This window comes from Bubalus kerabau, chromosome 17 (assembly GCF_029407905.1).
Source record: "Bubalus kerabau isolate K-KA32 ecotype Philippines breed swamp buffalo chromosome 17, PCC_UOA_SB_1v2, whole genome shotgun sequence".
Classification (NCBI taxonomy): domain Eukaryota; kingdom Metazoa; phylum Chordata; class Mammalia; order Artiodactyla; family Bovidae; genus Bubalus; species Bubalus kerabau.
In genome coordinates, this window is record NC_073640.1 from 66,203,426 (window position 1) to 66,222,980 (window position 19,555).

A 19,555-nucleotide genomic window follows, 5' to 3' on the forward strand; every position below is an offset into this window, starting at 1 on the left:
CTCCACAGAAATTCATTTAAAAATGGGTGGTTCCCACAGGGCAGGGAGTCACTGCATGGTTGTGAGCAGGGCAAGAAGGTGAGGAAGGGGTTTGGGAGATGACTGAGGGTCTGCTGTCTTTCCAGGGATAGGGGTACAAAAAGGTAAAATGGCTGTCTGAGGAGGCCTTACAAATAGCTATGAAAAAAGAGAAGCGAAAGGTAAAGGAGTAAAGGAGAGATATACCCATTTGAATGCAGAGTTCCAAAGAATAGCAAGGAGAGATAAGAAAGCCTTCCTCAGCTATCAATGCAAAGAAATAGAGGAAAACAATAGAATGGGAAAGATAGAGATCGCTTCAAGAAAATTAGAGATATCAAAGGAACATTTCATGATACCGCACAGTATCTATAAAAATACTAAATCACCATGCTATCCACCTGAAACTATTATAATATTATAAACCAACTACATTTCAATCATCAAACAACAAAGTAGACATCTATTTTCAGTGAGAAGCTGTGAAGGATTTTTAAAATGATTATTCTTGGTGTAGATCGGCTAGGAGGATAAAACAGTTGGCTGAAGCAGGGCAGGAAACAGAGCAAATCATTAACAGGTTATTCCCCTAATATTCATAAAATGGGAGGGTCCCACAGGGAGTCAGTGAGTGGTTGTGAGCAGGGCAGCAAGATGAGGAAGGGGGTTGGGAGATGACTGAGGGTCTGCTGTCTTTCCTAGGGACAGGGGTACAACGTGGACACCCTCCAGGCTTCACACATTCCTCTCCCCCCACCCCATGCCTCCCCACCTTACTGGCTACGTGAGCTTGGAAAAGTCACCTAACATTCCCTCTAACCCTCTAAAGGCTTGGCAAAGAAGTGGAGAAATAAGACACAGGATGAGTCCTTACATAACCTATGTAAAATTTCAGATGTGAGGTGTTGATGAATTTAAATAACAATCAAGGTAATTAAAAAGAAAAGAGGGACTTCCCTGGCAGTCCAGTGGTTAGGATTCTGCACTTTGAACCGCAGAAAACTAAAAGCCCATCAGCTATGTGGTGCCGCCAAAAAAAAAAATAAAATTTTTTTTATTTTTTTTAATGTTAAAGAAAAAAGCTATTTCTTTTTTTTTTTTTAATTTTACATAATTGTATTAGTTTTGCCAAATATCAAAATGAATCCGCCACAGGTATACATGTGTTCCCCATCCTGAACCCTCCTCCCTCCTCCCTCCCCATACCGTCCCTCTGGGTCATCCCAGTGCACCAGCCCCAAGCATCCAGTATCGTGCATCGAACCTGGACTGGCAAAAAAAATAGAAAAAAGCTATTTCTGTAACATCCGGTTTTTTAATATAATAACTAGAATTATGACTAATGACAATTTACCAGGACATATCAGATTTTTAGGAATTTCATATGATTTTTAGAACATACATTAATAACATTTATCCTTCCACTATAACCTTAGAAGGTTTACCGTCACTTGTTTCACAATGACACTCATGTAATTATATGTACCAATATGCCTAATTATAATGAGTTTAATATCTTTATTTGAGATGCTTCAGGGGCTCTCTAAAAAAAAAAAAAAAAAAAAAAATCCTCAAATTAGCTAGAGGTCAAAAAAATACTTCATTTAAAACTTGATTAGAGCCCGTAAATATTTCATCGAAGAGGATCATAGGTCTCTGTGAAACAATAATTATCCATCTACCAAAGTGACAATAAAATATTTCAAAAACAAATACAGACACTTACAACAGAGTATTACTGTTATCAAAATTAGGAAACAAAACTCTATATCTGCACAAACTTACTTTTAATATTAAAATTCACTCAGTTAAAATTTATTCCCATCTTATCCAGTCCTGAAGCCAGAAAAGAAGTCTTTTTTAAGGCTCCTTTTCCACAAACTTTCTATAATTTCCTTTCAGTTCAGTTCAGTTCAGTTGCTCAGTCGTGTCCAACCCTTTGCTATCCCATGAATCGCAGCATGCCAGGCCTCCCTGTCCGTTGCCAACTCCCGGAGTTTACTCAACTCATGTCCATCGAGCCAATGATGCCATCCAGCCATCTCATCCTCTGTCGTCCCCTTCTCCTCCTGCCCCCAATCCCTCCCAGCATCAGAGTCTTTCCCAATGAGTCAACTCTTCGCATGAGGTGGCCAAAGTACTAGCGTTTCAGCTTTAGCGTTAGTCCTTCCAACGAACACTCAGGACTGATCTCCTTTAGGATGGACTGGTTGGATCTCCTTGCAGTCCAAGGGACTCTCAAGAGTCTTCTCCAACACCACAGTTCAAAAGCATCAATTCTTCGGTGCTCAGCTTTCTTCACAGTCCAACTTTCACATCCATACATGACCACTGGAAAAACCGTAGCCTTGACTAGATGGACCTTTGTTGGCAAAGTAATATCTCTGCTTTTCAATATGCTATCTAGGTTGGTCATAATTTTCCTTCCAAGGAGTAAGCGTCTTTTAATTTCATGGCTGCAATCACCATCTGCAGTGATTTTGGAGCCCAAAAAAATAAAATCAGCCACTGTTTCCACTGTTTCCCCATCTATTTGCCATGAAATGATAGGACCTGTCTGGAGCCACATTAGGCATTATTGACAAAATGGAGGCACGGCCCCAACGCCCTCTCCTCATCTCACAGGCACGGTCCTGGGATGAAGGAGTTAGGCTTTGTGATTCTGACTTGTTCTTTCCTTTCTTCAGTTGAGTTGGCTGGAAAGAATGTTAAGGTGCTTGAGAGAAGCATGAGAAAGCACAAAGCCTTCTACAGTTGTGCCCAGGAAATAATCTATAAAATAACCTTTGACATTTGTTCAAGGATCTTTACAAAGAATGTCCCAGGATGAGCACATAGGCCGCAGCTTGAGGCCATGGGAAGGATTATTACCTGAGACCTGTTTGTGAGGGGAATGTTTATGGCAAAAGAAGTTTGCTGAGTTTAGGGTTTAGGATTAATTAAAAATAGTTACTCTGAGAAATTTGTATGCAGGTCAGGAAGCAACAGTTAGAACTGGACATGGAACAACAGACTGGTTCCAAACAGGAAAAGGAATACGTCAAGGCTGTATATTGTCACCCTGCTTATTTAACTTCTATACAGAGTACATCATGAGAAACGCTGGGCAGGAAGAAGCACAAGCTGGAATCAAGATTGCTGGGAGAAATAGCAATAACCTCAGATATGCAGATGACACCACCCTTATGGCAGAAAGTGAAGAGGAACTAAAAAACCTCTTGATGAAAATGAAAGAGGAGAGTGAAAAAGTTGGCTTAAAACTCAACATTCAAAAAACGAAGATCATGGCATCTGGTCCCATCACTTCATGGGAAATAGATGGGGAAACAGTGGAAACAGTGTCAGACTTTATTTTTCTGGGGTCCAAAATCACTGCAGATGGTGACTGCAGCCATGAAATTAAGACACTTACTCCTTGGAAGAAAAGTTATGACCAACCTAGATAGCATATTCAAAAGAAGAGACATTACTTTGCCAACAAAGGTCCGTCTAGTCAAGGCTATGGTTTTTCCAGTGGTCATGTATGGATGTGAGAGTTGGACTGTGAAGAAGGCTGAGCACTGAGGAATTGATGCTTTTGCACTGTGGTGTTGGAGAAGACTCTTGAGAGTCCCTTGGACTGCAAGGAGATCCAACCAGTCCATTCTGAAGGAGATCAACCCTGGGATTTCTTTGGAAGGAATGATGCTAAAGCTGAAACTCCAGTACTTTGGCCACTGCATGCAAAGAGTTGACTCATTGGGAAAGACTCTGATACTGGGAGGGATTGGGGGCAAGAGGAGAAGGGGACCACAGAGGATGAGATGGCTGGATGGCATCACTGACTTGATGGACGTGAGTCTGAGTGAACTCCGGGAGTTGGTGATGGACAGGGAGGCCTGGCATGCTGCAATTCATGGGGCCACAAAAACCATAGCCTTGACTAGACGGACCTTTGTTGGCAAAGTAATGTCTCTGCTTTTCAATATGCTAATTACACGTATTAATCAGAATTCTTAACCCTTAGCAATCTTAATTTGTAGTGAAATCTAAGAAGTAAGCACCTGTTAACTGCTTGTTGTATCAGTATTTCTTAAAATTGAAGTATAGGACTTCCGTGGTGATACAGTGGTTAAAACTCTGTCCTTCCAATGAAGGGAATGTGGGTTCGATCCATCTGGGAACTAAGATCCCACATGCCTCGAGGTGCAGCCAAAAGTAAATAAATAAAAAATAATAATTGAAGTATAATTTATTTAATTATTATATTCATTTCAGGTGTACAGCCTAGTGATTCAGTATTTTCACTGATTAGACTCCCTCAAAAGACATTACAAGATAAGGGTTGTAGTTCTACAATCTATTCTGATAGTCTACCTATTTTATACATAGTATAACAGTTTGCATTTCTGAATCCCTTATACCTAATTTCCCACTGCCCCCTTCTCTCTCTCCATTGGTAACCACTACTTTGTTTTCTGGATCTGTGAGTCTGTTTCTCTTTTGCTACATACATTCACTTGCAATATTTTTTAGATTCTAGACAGTAAAGAATCCACCTGTGAAACAGGAGACCTGGGTTCGATCCCTGGTTTGGGAAGATTCCCTGGAGGAGGGCATGGCAACCCTCTCCTGTATTCTTGCCTGGAGAATCCCATGGACAGAGAAACCAAATCGGCTACAGTCCATGGGGTTCAAAGAGCCAAACAAGACTGAGCGACTAAACACACACACACACACACACACACGTGTGCATGCTCAGTCATGTCCAACTCTTTGTGACCCCCTGAACCACAGCATGCCAGCCCACCCGGTCCATCACCAGCTCCTGGAGTTTACTCAAACTCATGTCCATTGGGTCAATTATCCCATCCAGCCATCTCAACCACTGTCGTCCCCTTCTCCTCCTGCCCCCAGTCTTTCCCAGCATCAGGGTCTTTTTCAATGAGTCAGTTCTTCACATCAGGAGGCCAAAGTATTGGAGTTTCAGCTTCAACATCAGTCCTTCCAATGAACACCCAGGACTGATCTCCTTTAGGATGGACTTGTTGGATCTCCTTGCAATTCAAGGTACTCTCAAGAGTCTTCTCCAACACTACAGTTCAAAAGCATCAATTCTTTGACTCTCAGCTTTCTTTATAGTCCAACTCTCACATCCATACATGACTACTGGAAAAACCATAGCCTTAACTAGATGTACGTTTGTTGGCAAAGTAATGTCTCTGCTTTTTAATATGCTGTCTAAGTTGGTCATAATTTTCCTTCCAAGGAGCAGTTCAGTTCAGTTCAGTCACTCAGTCATGTCCAACTCTTTGCGGCCTCATGAATCACAGCACACCAGGCTTCCCTGTCCATTGCCAACTCCTGGAATTGACTCAGACTCACGTCCATAGAGTCAGTGATGCCATCCAGCCATCTCATCCTCTGTCGTCCCCTTCTCCTCCTGCCCCCAATCCCTCCCAGCATCAGAGTCTTTTCCAATGAGTCAGCTCTTCACATGAGGTGGCCAAAGTACTGGAGTTTCAGCTTCAGCATCATTCCATCCAAAGAAATCCCAGGACTGATCTTCAGAATGGACTGATTGGATCTCCTTGCAGTCCAAGGGACTCTCAAGAGTCTTCTCCAACACCACAGTTCAAAAGCATCAATTCTTCGGTGCTCAGCCTTCTTCACAGTCCAACTCTCACATCCATACATGACCACTGGAAAAACCATAGCCTTGACTAGACGAACCTTTGTTGGCAAAGTAATGTCTCTTCTTTTAAATATGCTATCTAGGTTGGTCATAACTTTCCTTCCAAGGAGTAAGCATCTTTTAATTTCATGGCTGCAGTCACCATCTGCAGTGATTCTGGAGCTCAAAAAAATACAGTCAGCTACTATTTCCACTGTTTCCCCATCTATTTGCCATGAAGTGATGGGACCGGATACCATGATCTTAGTTTTCTGAAGTTGAACTTTAAGCCAACTTTTTCACACTCTTTCACTTTCATCAAGAGGCTCTTTAGTTCTTCTTCACTTTCTGCCATAAGGGTGGTGTTATCTGCATATCTGAGATTATTTATATATTTCCCGACAATCTTGATTCCAGCCTGTGCTTCATCCAGTCCAGCATTTCCCCTGATGTACTCTGCATGTAAGTTAAATAAGCAGGGTGACAATATACAGCCTTGACGAACTCTTTTTTGTATTTGGAGCCAGTCTGTTGTTCCGTGTCCAGTTCTAACTATTGCTTCCTTACCTGCACACAGACTTCTCAGGAGGCAGGTCAGGTGGTCTGGTATTCCCCTCTCTTTCAGAATTTTCCACAGTTTATTGTGATCCACACAGTCAAAGGCTTTGACATAGTCAATAAAGCAGAAATAGATGTTTTTCTGGAACTCTCTTGCTTTTTCAATGATCCATCAGATGTTGGCAATTTGATCTCTGGTTCCTCTCCTTTTCTAAAACCAGCTTGAACATCTGGAAGTTCACGGTTCATGTATTGCTGAAGCCTGGCTTGGAGAATTTTGAGCATTACTTTACTAACATGTGAGATGAGTGCAATTGTGTGGTAGTCTGGACATTCTTTGGCATTGCCTTTCTTTGGGATTGGAATGAAAACTGACCTTTTCCAGTCCCATGGCCACTGCTGAATTCTCCTAATTTGCTGGCATATTGAGTGTTGCACTTTAACAGCATCATCTTTCAGGATTTGAAATAGCTCAGCTGGAATTCCATCACCTCCACTAGCTTTGTTCATAGTGATGCTTCCTAAGGCCCACTTGATTTCACATTCCAGGATATCTGGCTCCAGGTGAGTGATCATACCATTGTGATTATCTGGGTCGTGAAGATCTTTTTTGTAGTTCTTTTGTGTATTCTTGCTACCTCTTCTTAATATCTTCTGCTTCTGTTAGGTCCATACCATTTCTCTAGAGTGGTGAATGGCCAAGAGGAAATACCCCACATCCAAGTTAAGGAGCAGCTGCTGTGCTCTGCTGGAGCAGCTGTGAAGAGATATCCCATGTCCAAGGTAAGACAAACCCCATAAGATGGTAGACACAGAGAGGGCACACAGACTGAAACCACAATCACAGAAAACTAACCAATCTAATCATGTGGACCACAGCCTTGTCTAGCTCAATGAAACTAAACCATGCCATATAGGGCCACCCAAGACATACGGGTCATGGTGGAGAGTTCTGACAAAGTGTGGCCCACTGGAGAAGGGAATGGCAAACCACTTCAGTATTCTTGCCTTAAGAACCCCATGAACATGGTGGGGATGCAAACTAGTATAGCCATTATGGAGAACAGTGTGAAGATTCCTTAAAACCTGGAAATAGAACTGCCATATGACCCAGCAATCCCACTGATTGGCATACACACTGAGGAAAACAGAATTGAAAGAGACATGTGTACCCCAATGTTCATTGCAGCACTGGTTATAATAGCCAGGACATGGAAGCAACCTAGATGTCCATCAGCAGATGAATTGATAAGAAAGCTGTGGTACATATACACAATGGAGTATTACTCAGCCATTAAAAAGAATACATTTGAATCAGTTCTAATGAGGTGAATGAAACTGGAGCCTATTATACAGAGTGAAGTAAGCCAGAAAGAAAAACACCAATAAAGTACACTAACACATATATATGAAATTTAGAAAGATGGTAACAATAACCCTGTATACGAGACAGCAAAAGAGACACTGATGTATAGATCAGTCTTATGGACTCTGTGGGAGAGGGAGAGGGTGAGGAGATTTGAGAGAATGGCATTGAAACATGTATAATATCATGTATGAAATGAGTCGCCAGTCCAGGATGCATGATACTGGATGCTTGGGGCTGGTGCACTGAGACGACCCAGAGGGAGGGTATGGGGAGGGAGGAGGGAGGAGGGTTCAGGATGGGGAACACAGGTATACCTGTGGCGGATTCATTTCGATATTTGGCAAAACTAATACAATATTGTAAAATTTAAAAATAAAATAAAATTTTTAAAAAAAAGAAATGAGAAAAAAAGAAAAGAAAAACACCAATACAGTATACTAACACATATATATGGAATTTAGAAAGATGATAATGATAACCCTATATGTGAGACAGCAAAAGAGACACAGATGTATAGAACAGTCTTTTGGACTCTGTGGGAGAAGGCAAGGGTGGGATGATCTGAGAGAATAGCATTGAAACATATATATTATCATATGTGAAACAGATCACCAGTCCAAGTTTGATGCATGAGACAGGGTGCTCCGGGCTGGTGCACTGGGATGACCCAGAGGGATGGGATGGGCAGGGAGTGAGGAGGGGAGTTCAGGATAGGGAACACATGTAAACCCATGGTTGATTCATATCAGTGTATGGCAAAAACCACTGCAATATTATAAAGTGATTAGCCTCCAACTAAAATAAATAATTTTTTTTAATCCATAAACAGTATGAAAAGGCAAAAAGATAGGACACTGAAAGATGAACTCCCCGGGTCAGGAGATCAGTGGATAAATAAATCCAGAAAGAATGAAGGGACAGAGCCAAAGCAAAAACAACACCCAGCTGGTGATAGAAGCAAGATCTGATGCTGTAAACAGCAATATTGCATAGGAACCTGGAATGTTAGGTCCATGAATCAAGGCAAATTGGAAGTCGACAAACAGGAGATGGCAAGAGTGAATGTTGACATTTTAGGAACCAGCGAACTAAAATGGACTGGAATGGGTGAATTTAACTCAGGTAACCATTATATCTACTACTGTGGGCAAGAATCCCTTAGAAGAAATGAAGTAGCCATCATAGTTAACAAGAGTCCAAAATGCAGTACTTGGGTGAAATCTCAAAAACGACAGAATGATCTCTGCTCATTTCCAAGGCAAACCATTCCATATCACAGTAATCCAACTCTATGCCCCGACCAGTAATGCTGAAAAAGCTGAAGTCGAAAGGTTCTATGAAGACCTACAGGCCTTTTAGAAATAACACCCAAAAAAGATGTCCTTTTCATTATAGGGGACTGGAATGCAAAAGTAGGAAGTCAAGAAACACCTGGAGTAACAGGTAAATTTGGCCTTGGAGTACAGAATGAAGCAGGGCAAAGTCTAATAGAGTTTTGCCAAGAGAACGCACTGCTGGTCATAGCAAACACCATTTTCCAACAACACAAGTGAAGACTCCACATGGACATCACCAGATAGCCAACACCAAAATCAGATTGATTATATTCTTTGCAGCCAAAGATGGAGAAGCTCTATACAGTCAGCAAAAGCAAGACTGGGAACTGACTGTGGCTCAGATCATGAACTCCTTATTGCCAAATTCAGACTGAAATTGAAGAAAGTAGAGAAAAACCACTAGACCATTCAGGTATGACCAAATTAATCCCTTACAATTATACAGTGGAAGTGAGAAATAGATTCAAGGTATTAGAACTGATAGATAGAGTGCCTGATGAACTATGGATGAAGGTTCATGACATTATACAGGAGACAGGGATCAAGACCATCCCCAAGAAAAAGAAATGCAAAAAGGCAAAATGGCTGTCTGAGGAGGCCTTACAAATAGCTATGAAAAGAAGAGAAGCGAAAAGCAAAGGAGAAAAGGGGAGATATATCCATTTGAATGCAGAGTTCCAAAGAATAGCATGGAGAGATAAGAAAGCCTTCCTCAGCTATCAATGCAAAGACATAGAGGAAAACAATAGAATGGGAAAGATAGAGATCTCTTCAAGAAAATTAGAGATACCAAAGGAACATTTCATGATACCGCACAGTATCTATAAAAATACTAAATCACCATGCTGTCCACCTGAAACTATTATGATATTATAAACCAACTACATTTCAATCATCAAACAACAAACTAGACATCTATTTTCAGTGAGAAGCTCGTGAACTGCAACTAGAGAGTAGCCCCCGCTCCTAGAGAAAGACTTCATGCAGCAAGGAAGACCCAGTAGAGCCAACAATTAGTTAATTAATTAAACATTTAAGAAGAATTCTCCCACAAGAGGGAGCAGGAAGAGTGGAAAGTGTGTACTGACACAAAGAGAGAAAACCCCAGATTATACCACCACCATGGAACAGAGTGCCCCAGCTGAAAGGAACCACCAAAGGTTTGAGGAGGTGTCTACTACTTCAACTGGGGCTTCCCTGATGGCTCAGCAGTAAAGAGTCTGTCTGCAATGCAGGAGACCTGGATTCAATCCCTGGGTTGGGAAGATCCTCTGGAGAAGGAAATGGCAACCCAATCCAGTATTCTGGCCTGGGAAATCCTATGAAATGAGGAGCCTGGTGGGCTTCAGTCCATGGGGTCACAAAACATCAAACACAACTGAGTGACTTACACTCACTAATAACATGCCAGAGCATAAAATTTGCCATCTGAACATTGTTTTGTGTGCCCAGTTCGGTAATGTGGCACATTTTTATGCAGCATGTTTTGCTTTCCTCAATCCTCTTAAACTTCCATTAACTTTGAAACATATTAAAAGTCTTTGTGTTTAAGAAATCAAAGCTCAGGGACTTCCCTGGTGGTTCACTGGTTAAGACTCTGCACTTTCATTGCAAGGGATGCAGGTTTGATCCCTGGTCAGGGAACTAAGATCCCACATGCCACGTGGTCAAAAAATAATAATAATAATAATAAATCAAAGCTCAGAGATGGAAAATGTGCCCAATGCGTCACTTTGCCGCCTCCTCCCCATCACTCCATTGGTGGGTGAAATTCGATTCCCAGGGCCAAGGGGAGATGACACTCTTGATGGCTTTGTGTCTTGTTTCTTCTGCAGAACATAACCTCCTCAACTGTGTCCTGGATGCTGCATCAGTATGTTCATCAATTTGTTCCAAAACTGGTCAGCAAGTGGATGCAGGACACCAGGGCAGAGATTGAGAGACCTAGAGCCGATCTGAACACCCTTGATCTGATGGTCTTGGGTGTGGGCAGAACCCTGGGAGCTGGCATGTACATCCTGGTTGGTGCAGTGGCCAGAGTGAGAGCTGGACCAACGACTGTCATCTCCTTCTTGGTGGCCGGCCTGTCCTGTGTATTGTCTGGGATCTCTACTATGCAGAGTTTGGGGTCAGGTACCAGGCTCTGGTTATGAGTATCTCTACAGCTACCTCAACCATGGGACAACTCTGTGCCTTCATCACTGGCTGGAACCGCATACTGTCCTTAGTCATCAGTGAGATGATGGGGTGGGGAAAGGTGTAGGGCTTAAGAACAGGTTCTAGGAAGTGGGGGTTAGGTCTTCACTCATTCATGGGCACTTTTTCATTGACCTTGTGGGGTTAAGTGGATAATAGTGGCAGAAAAACCCCACAAGTTTATTGTTCTCGGGTTTATCTTGCTTTCCTTAAATGACGGACAGAGAACCCAGAAGAAAGAGAGCTGTAGGGAGTGGGAAAGAGGGAGGCATGACCCACAGGCTCATCCCCTCACTATACTGAAGTCTTTGTTCAGCTGTTACCTTCATGGAATTTTCCTTTACATCTGGACTTAAAATTTCAGTCCTTACCTTCCAGCCCTCCTGGTCCCAACTTCCTGTTATATTTTCTTGCATAACATTGATCTCCTCCTAGCATATTAAATAGTTGACCTATTTTGTGAATCATCTGAGTCTTTCCACCCTAACCCATGAAAAGAAACTCTGAGAATATTTTGTTTGGGTTCCCCTCTCCCCAAAATATATTGCACATTAGAAATCAATTTATGTTTATCAATGAATGTTCTTCTTCTGCCACTGCACTTACCACCTGTATAGCCAGGGCCTGGAGCTACAACTTTGACAGCCTGATTGGGAAACAACTCTCTCAGGCATTACAGGGAACTTTCTCTCCATATGCCCTCTTTTCTGGCCATGTACCCAGACTTTTTTGCCCTGGGCCTGGTGCTGTTCTTCACAGGTGAGACAGTGATAGGATGGGAAGAGTGGGGTGTGGAGGGGGAGATGGGATGGGAAAGGCTTGGGGTGGCAGAACAGTAGATGATTAAGCCATTAAAAAGAATACATTTGAATCAGTTCTAATGAGGTGGATGAAACTGGAGCCTATTATACAGAGTGAAGTAAGCCAGAAAGAAAAACACCAATACAGTATACTAACGCATACATATGGAATTTAGAAAGATGGTAACGATAACCCTGTATGCAAGACAGCAAAAGAGACACTGATGTATAGAACAGTCTTTTGGACTCTGTGGGAGAGGGAGAGGGTGGGATGATTTGGAAGAATGGCATTGAAACATGTATAATATATAAGAAACGAATCACCAGTCCAGGTTTGATGCAGGATACAGGATGCTTGGGTCTGGTGCACTGGGATGACCCAGAGGGATGGTACGGGGAGGGAGGTGGAAGCAGGGTTCAGGATGTGGAGCATGTGTACACCCGTGGCGGGTTCATGTTGATGTATGGCAAAGCCAATACAATATTGTAAAGTAATTAACCTCCAAGTAAAATAAATAAATTTAAATTTAAAAAAAAAAAGACCGGAAAAAAAGATCTGTGATATTAGAGACAGGAAGGCAAGAGAGAGGCCGTTATTTCCCTTTCTTGGCATTACTGACAATTTGGGCTGGATCGTTCATAGTTGTAGAGGTGTGCATTTCAGGTTTAAAAAAAAAAATCATTGTTGGATGTTGGGTAGCATCTCTGACATTTACTCACTAGATATCAGTGACATCCACCCACACTGTGAAAATCAGGATGCCTCAAGACATTGCCAAATGTCTCTTGGGGGAATGAAATCATTCCTAGCTGAGATTCACTTACTTAGATCTATTGGTTTCTTCTCAGTACTAAGACCAAAGATGTGTTTTCAAATGAGAGGAATTGGTTGGATGGCATCACCGACTCAATGAACATGAGTTTGGGTAGGCTCCAGGAGTTGGTGATAGACAAGGAGGCCTGGTGTGCTGCAGTTCATGGGGTCACAAAGAGTCGGACATGACTGAGCAACTGAACTGAACTGAACATCACATAAAATTAAACATTTTTCCCAGCTTTACTGAGATACAAAAACAACACTGTCCAAATTTAAGGAGTACCCATGATGATTTAGTTGATATATATGTTGTGAGATTATTGTCACAGTAAGACATCAACCATCTTACAGTGTGTGACTCAGTGGGACTTAATACATTCACAATGGTGTGTAACCATTACCTCTGTCTAGTTTCAAACATGGTCATCACCCCAAAAGGAAACCCCGCACCCACTGAGCAGACACTGTCTGTCCATTGGCCGTACCCCCACAACCCTCAGCCCCTGGCAACCACTGGTCTGCCTTCTGTGTCTATGGATTTAGTTATTTTGGATGTCTCATATTCCATCTTTCCCACAGGACTACTGGTTCTGAGAGCTTATGAGTCGACCCTGCTTTACAAAGTGTTCACAGACATCAACATTTTGCTTCTCAGTTTCCTTATCCTCTCTGGCTTCATTAAGGGAGACCTACACAACTAGAAGCCCACAGGATAGGACTACAAACTGAACACATCTGAATCCACTGACACCTTTAGGTTAGGAGGGTTCTCTTGGTCATTGTAATGTCTGTGCAGTATGGTGCAGAGCTGGGAACGTGGTGGGGACTAAAGACACCTGGGCTGATGGATCCTGGTGTCAGGGGTCTTGGAGCCCAGGACTTGTGGTATTAAGAGAGGAGTCCAGGAGAGATGGCTGAACTCACCTCACCTGACGGGGTCCAGCCCCAGCTGATCCAGGGTATTCGAAGGAGAGACGGCATCGGCGAGGATCAGGAAACAACTGCTTAATTAAATGTTAATTAAGGATATAAAAAGTAATAGAATGAGGATAGCTCAGTAGGAAAATCAGTGGAGAAAAGAGGCTGAGTAGCTTGGTTTACACGGAAGACCAATAAAACTTCAAGACAAGAAGTTTGCACCACTTACATAGGCCGCAGGCGTCCTTCAGTTCTCCCAAAGGAGAGGAGACACTGAGGTCTCCCCAGTCGGATCTTAGAAGCCCAGGCATAATTAGTAAGCATGGCGGGTTCCACTCTCCAGATGGAGACTAAGCCAGAATTCGAGAGAGAGAATGACATGGGGAGACCAAGTTTCAGTGAACAAGGCCAGCACTTTATTTTCCAAAGTAGTTTTATACCTTAAGTTATGCATAGAGGATAATGGGGGAAGGGGTAGAGTCATGCAGTAAGCCAGGCTTTCTTCCTGCAAACTTATCATATGCAAAAGTTTAGGTGATTTACATCATCTTCTGGCCCGGAGTCCTGTTAACATTTTAAGAAACTTATTTTTATGTAAAGGTGATTATTCTAAAGTCAGGCGCCAGCCTCCAAAAAGCATTGGATAGAGTTGCATTCCTATAGGGCAAAGGTGAGGTGGGCTCAATCAAGAAAAGAATTAACTCAAGGGTCCAAGGTTACAAACATTGAGGCCACTACTTACATTTCTATACACCCATTATATCAATCAATACACTGCCAAGGACACAGTAGGTAAGGAGTATGGAGACTTAGCAGCAAACATTGGCCCAATAAGTGAAAAACCCTTCACCAATACAATTTCTTATCAATCTTTTAACTACTCAAAGGAATCTGTGTTTAGACAGTTTAGAACGTCTCCTGCCTCTCACAGTTGGGAGGCTCTGAACAATCACATGTGGCCGGAAAAACCTATTCAGGCAGGCTAGAGGATTTCCAAAGGAGTTTGTAGGTTGAAACACTGTCACACCCAGGAATTATTAACTGGAGCTGTAAGCTAACTCCTTTTTCAGAAAGAGGTAGTGGGGGACAGCCCTCCATAAAGTCAGAGGTGTAGGTGAAAGCACAAAGCAGAAAGTAGGCAGACTCTAGTTTTGGGGGTAGATGCTCGAGAATTTCCAGGGGGACTCCTGAGGCTCGATCCCGCCTTTGCGTATGCCGAGCCTGCTTCCTCATGACCTTTGCCACTGGTGGAGTGCCTCACGCTAGCTCCCGGCAGTGATAGAATTCTAGTTGAGCTATTCCAGATCCTGAAAGATGATGCTGTGGAAAGTGCTGCACTCAATATGCGATATGCACTCAATATGCAATATGCCGGCTCCCAGCATCCACCCACATTCTTCTTCATTCCTTCTCTCACTATAGGTTGGATGATCTTGGTTCTGAAGTGTTTGTGCCCTTTGGTTTTGATGGGATTCTTCAAGGAGCAGCAATGTCTTTATATGCATTCCTTGGTTTTGATTCCATTGCCACTAGAGGTAACATGGTCACGGTGTGTCTTATCAGGGATTTGGGCACAGTTTTGGCTGCCCTTGGGCTTAGGGGTTGGGAGAAGGTTAGCTAGCTTTTGGACATAGAAGAGGAAATTTGACTTTGTGATTTCACCTCAGTGTGTTATCCTGACCCAATACTTCCTCCCACCTCACAGTGGGGGAAGCCCTGAATCCTCAGCATTCTATCCCCTTCAGCATTATGATAATGATCTTCATCTGCTTTTTGGCTTATTTTGGTGTCTGGGCGGCACTCACCCTCATGGTGCCCTACTACCAGATTCATCCTGAGAGTCCCTTTCCTCAGGCTTTTCTCCATGTTGGCTGGGGCCTTGCCAGATATTTTGTAGCTGTTGGTACCCTCTGTGCTCTTACATCCAAGTCAGTGTCATGGTTTTCTCTCCATCAACTGTCAGATGCTGAGGTATCCCAGCCCTTGAGATTGAGAGATAAGAAAGAAGGACACCTTACCTCATGTGGGAGTGTGTGTCTCTTTTCAGTAGAGGAGACTTGTAGCTATGATGGCCTTTCCTGATGTGGGCAGCCTGGGGAGGAATGTGACCCAAGATCCTGACATCTTTGTCTTCTGGGTCCAGACTGTTCTCTTCCACCTTGACCCTTGCAGTTCTTCTAATCATCCTGAGCCTGATCCTGGCCCAGTGGCCCAGACAGGTGTTCTCTGGAGACACCATGCTCACAACAGTGGCTGTGCTGCTGCTGCTGCTGCTCATCATTGGGGTCACAGTCATCATCTGGAGGCAGCCCCAGGACCCCTCTCCTCTTTATTTTAAGGTAAGTGACCTTATGTGCCCAAAATGTCCACCTTGAGTTAAGAAGGTCTGTGTGCTTTAGGTTTAAACATTCTTTGCTGGACCAGGGAAGAAGAGGAGTTACTAAAACCAATGGATGCATCCCTGATCTACACTCGGTGCTTTATATATCCAACCTCAGTAGACACTGAAGGCAGAGCCTAAATAGAATGAAAGTCTTCCCACCCACATGGAGTAAGGTCTCCCTCTCAGACATCTGTAGTGTGTTCAGGGATGAAATGACTTTGCCCACAGGTCCCTGCTTTGCCTGTCCTCCCACTGGTGAGCATCTTTGTGAATACTTACTTGATGATGCTGATGACTCCTAGGACCTGGACCCTATTTGGTATCGGGACAGCCATTGGTAAGAGGCTTCCTTGGAAAATAAGACCACTTGAATGATTGAAAAAAAAAACCCTCATCCTACTACCTCTCCCCTAAACTGTGTGAGACACCATAATAGGAGCTCTATTGGCCATTTATAAGTGGGGAGAGCACCTACTTTCCCTTCTCATCATCTCATTTCCCTACTAGGATCTGTCATATACTTTGGATATGGGATCCGACACAGCTTGGAGGAGACCAATTTGCAACAACCACCAGCCTCCACCTCCCAGACTTGACAAAAACATCTGGTGCTGAATCATCTTAACCACAGGACAGAGATGCTCTGTGGCATTCCTCCAAGCACTGGAGGGTCTGCTGATTCAAGGACACTCTGAGCCTCTATGGAGTGTGAATGTGGGATGCATTTACAGCCATGAATTTTTTGCCAGTGGACAAAGTGACTTTGAAAGAGAAAGTCGCTGAGTCATGTCCAACTCTTTGCAACCCCATGGCATGGACTATATAGTTCATGGAATTCTCAAGGCCAGAATACTGGAGTGGGTAGCCTTTCTCTTCTCCAGGAGATCTTCCAAACCGAGGAATCAAATGGAGGTCTCCTGCATTGCAGGTGGATTGACCATGAAGCCTCATCTTGGTAATTTTCCATCCACTCACTCACCTTTACTCTGCTGTTGGCTATGACTCCGATTTTGAGCCCAATCTCAATCCCCATAGGGCTTCCCTTGTGGCTCAGCTGGAAAAGAATATGCCTGCAATGCAGACTGGATTCAATCCCTGGGTTGCAAGATACCCTGAAGAAGAGAAAGGCTACCCATTCCAGTATTCTGGCCTGGATAATTCCGTGGACTGACTTTAATGTTGTGCTTTTTTTTTTTTTTTTTTTTTTTTGGCCACAGCGAATGACTTTTGGGAACTTAGTTCACCAGCCAGAGAATAAACCCCAAGGCCACAACAGTGAAATCTCCAAGTCCTAACTACTGGACCTCTAGGGAACTCCTAATGTTGTCCAATTTTTATGTAAACTTTCAAAAATATAGTATTTATACAGAAAAGTGCATGCTTCATAAGTGTGCAGTAAGATAAGTTTTCACCAAGAAAGTACCACAATGTAATCAGCAACCAGAGAAAGAAGTAAAGATATTAACCTGCACATTGGAAAACAACTCAGTTCAGTTCAGTCGCTCAGTTGTGTCCGACTCTCTGCAACCCTATGGACTGCAGCACACCAAGCCTCCCTGTCCATCACCAACTCCGGGAGTTTACTAAAACTCATGTCCATTGAGTCAGTGATGCCATCCAACCATCTCATCCTCTGTCGTCCCCTTCTCCTCCTGCCCTCAATCTTTCCCAGCATCAGGGTCTTTTCAAATGAGTCAGCTCTTTGCATCAGGTGGCCAAAGTATTGAAGTTTCAGCTTCAGCATCAGTCCTTCCAATTAATATTCAGTACTGATTTCCTTTAGAATGGACTGGTTGGATCTCCTTGCTGTACAAGGAACTCTGAAGAGTCTTCTTCAACACCACAGTTCAAAAGTATCAATTCTTCGGCACTCAGCTTTCTTTATGGTCCAAGTCTCACATCAATACATGACTACTGGAAAAACCGTAGCTTTGACTAGACAGAACTTTGTGGATAAAGTAACATCTCTGCTTTTTAATATGCTACCTAGGTTGGTCATAACTTTTCTTCCAAGGAGCAAGCATCTTTTAATTTCATGGCTACAGTCACCATCTGCCAAGATTTTGGAGACCACAAAAATAAAGTCTATCACTGTTTCCATTGTTTTCCCCCATCTATTTGCCATGAAGTGATGGACCAGATGCTATGACCTTAGTTTCCTGAATGTTGACTTTTAAGCCAGCTTTTTCACTCTCCTGTTTCACTTTCAAGAGGCTCTTTAGTTCCTCTTCACTTTCTGCTGTAAGAGTGGTATCATCTGCATATCTGAGGCTACTGATATTTCTCCTTGCAATCTTGATTCCAGCTTGTGCTTCATCCAGTCTGGTATTTTGCATGATGTAATCTCGACAAGTTTCCTCAAAATCTTGGGTTATGTCCACCCAGTTTGTGTTGCTTTTTCTATCTTTTCTGGTAAACCCAGCTCCCATCCTGAACTATTATCTTCTACAGAAGCTTTCATAACCATTACGCCTGAAGCGCTGCAGGAGGGCCAGGACCACACACAGGGTGACCTGGCTCCCCAGGGTCTGCCACGCGCACGGGCTGGGGGGTGGCAGGGGGTGGGGGTTGCTGTGGTTCTAAGGCAGGGGAGGAAGGAAGTCTCAATGGCTCCACTCCACGGTCCCCACCTACTTCTGCTGTGGCCACCGGCACCGCCACGCACTGCCCAGACCATGGACACACCTCCTCAGCCTCTGGCATCCCCTCCCTTCTCAGCCCTGCCCAACCGGCCTCCTTCACGCATGGGCACACCTGGTGTTCACGACCCCCACCAGGTTACTTTTAATAGTAAACTGTGTTCACTCAAATGCATCCTCATCTTAGCCAGTCCTGACCACAAACAGAAATCTTTTTTAAGTTCCTTTTCCACAAACTTTCTATAACTTCCTCTACTACATTCTGATTTTTGTCTTGTGCTTTCCTGCCCTGTCACTCTAAGATCACTTTGGGACAAAATTATATTCTTTCCTCTTAATAAAATGCATGTTCATTCCTTACAACTTTTTAAGCCAGAAAGAAAAACACCAATACAGTATACTAATTCATATATATGGAATTTAGAAAGATGGTAACAATAACCCTGTATGCAAGACAGCAAAAGAGACACATATGGATAGAACAGTCTTTTGGACTCTGTGGGAGAGGGAGAGGGTGGGATGATTTGGGAGAATGGCATTGAAACATGTATAATATAATATATGAAACGAATCGTCAGTCCAGGTTCCATGCAGGATACAGGATGCTTGGGGCTGGTGCACTGGGATGACCTAGAGGGATGGTACAGGGAGGGTGGTGGGAGGGGGGTTCAGGATGGGGAACACGTGTATACCTGTGGCAGATTCATGTTGATGTTTGGCAAAACCAATACAATATTGTAAAGTAATTAGCCTCCAATTAAAATAAATAAATTTATAATAAACACAATTCCATAACACACACACACAAATTTTTCTTCAACAAAATGACATTTCCCTTATTAATTTTGAAAGGCCTAATTACACATA

At 43.1% G+C, this 19,555-nt stretch overlaps 1 protein-coding gene across 1 annotated transcript in view; it reads left to right on the forward strand.

Annotated features, from left to right (window-relative positions):
* Window positions 1–19,555, forward strand: part of LOC129630735 (cationic amino acid transporter 3-like) — a 37,825-nt gene that overhangs the window by 269 nt on the left and 18,001 nt on the right. Inside the window, 4 exon segments of the mRNA XM_055551231.1 lie at window positions 6,897–7,012; window positions 10,771–11,068; window positions 11,855–11,890; window positions 15,839–16,005. Coding sequence (XP_055407206.1) covers window positions 6,897–7,012; window positions 10,771–11,068; window positions 11,855–11,890; window positions 15,839–16,005 — 617 coding nt within the window.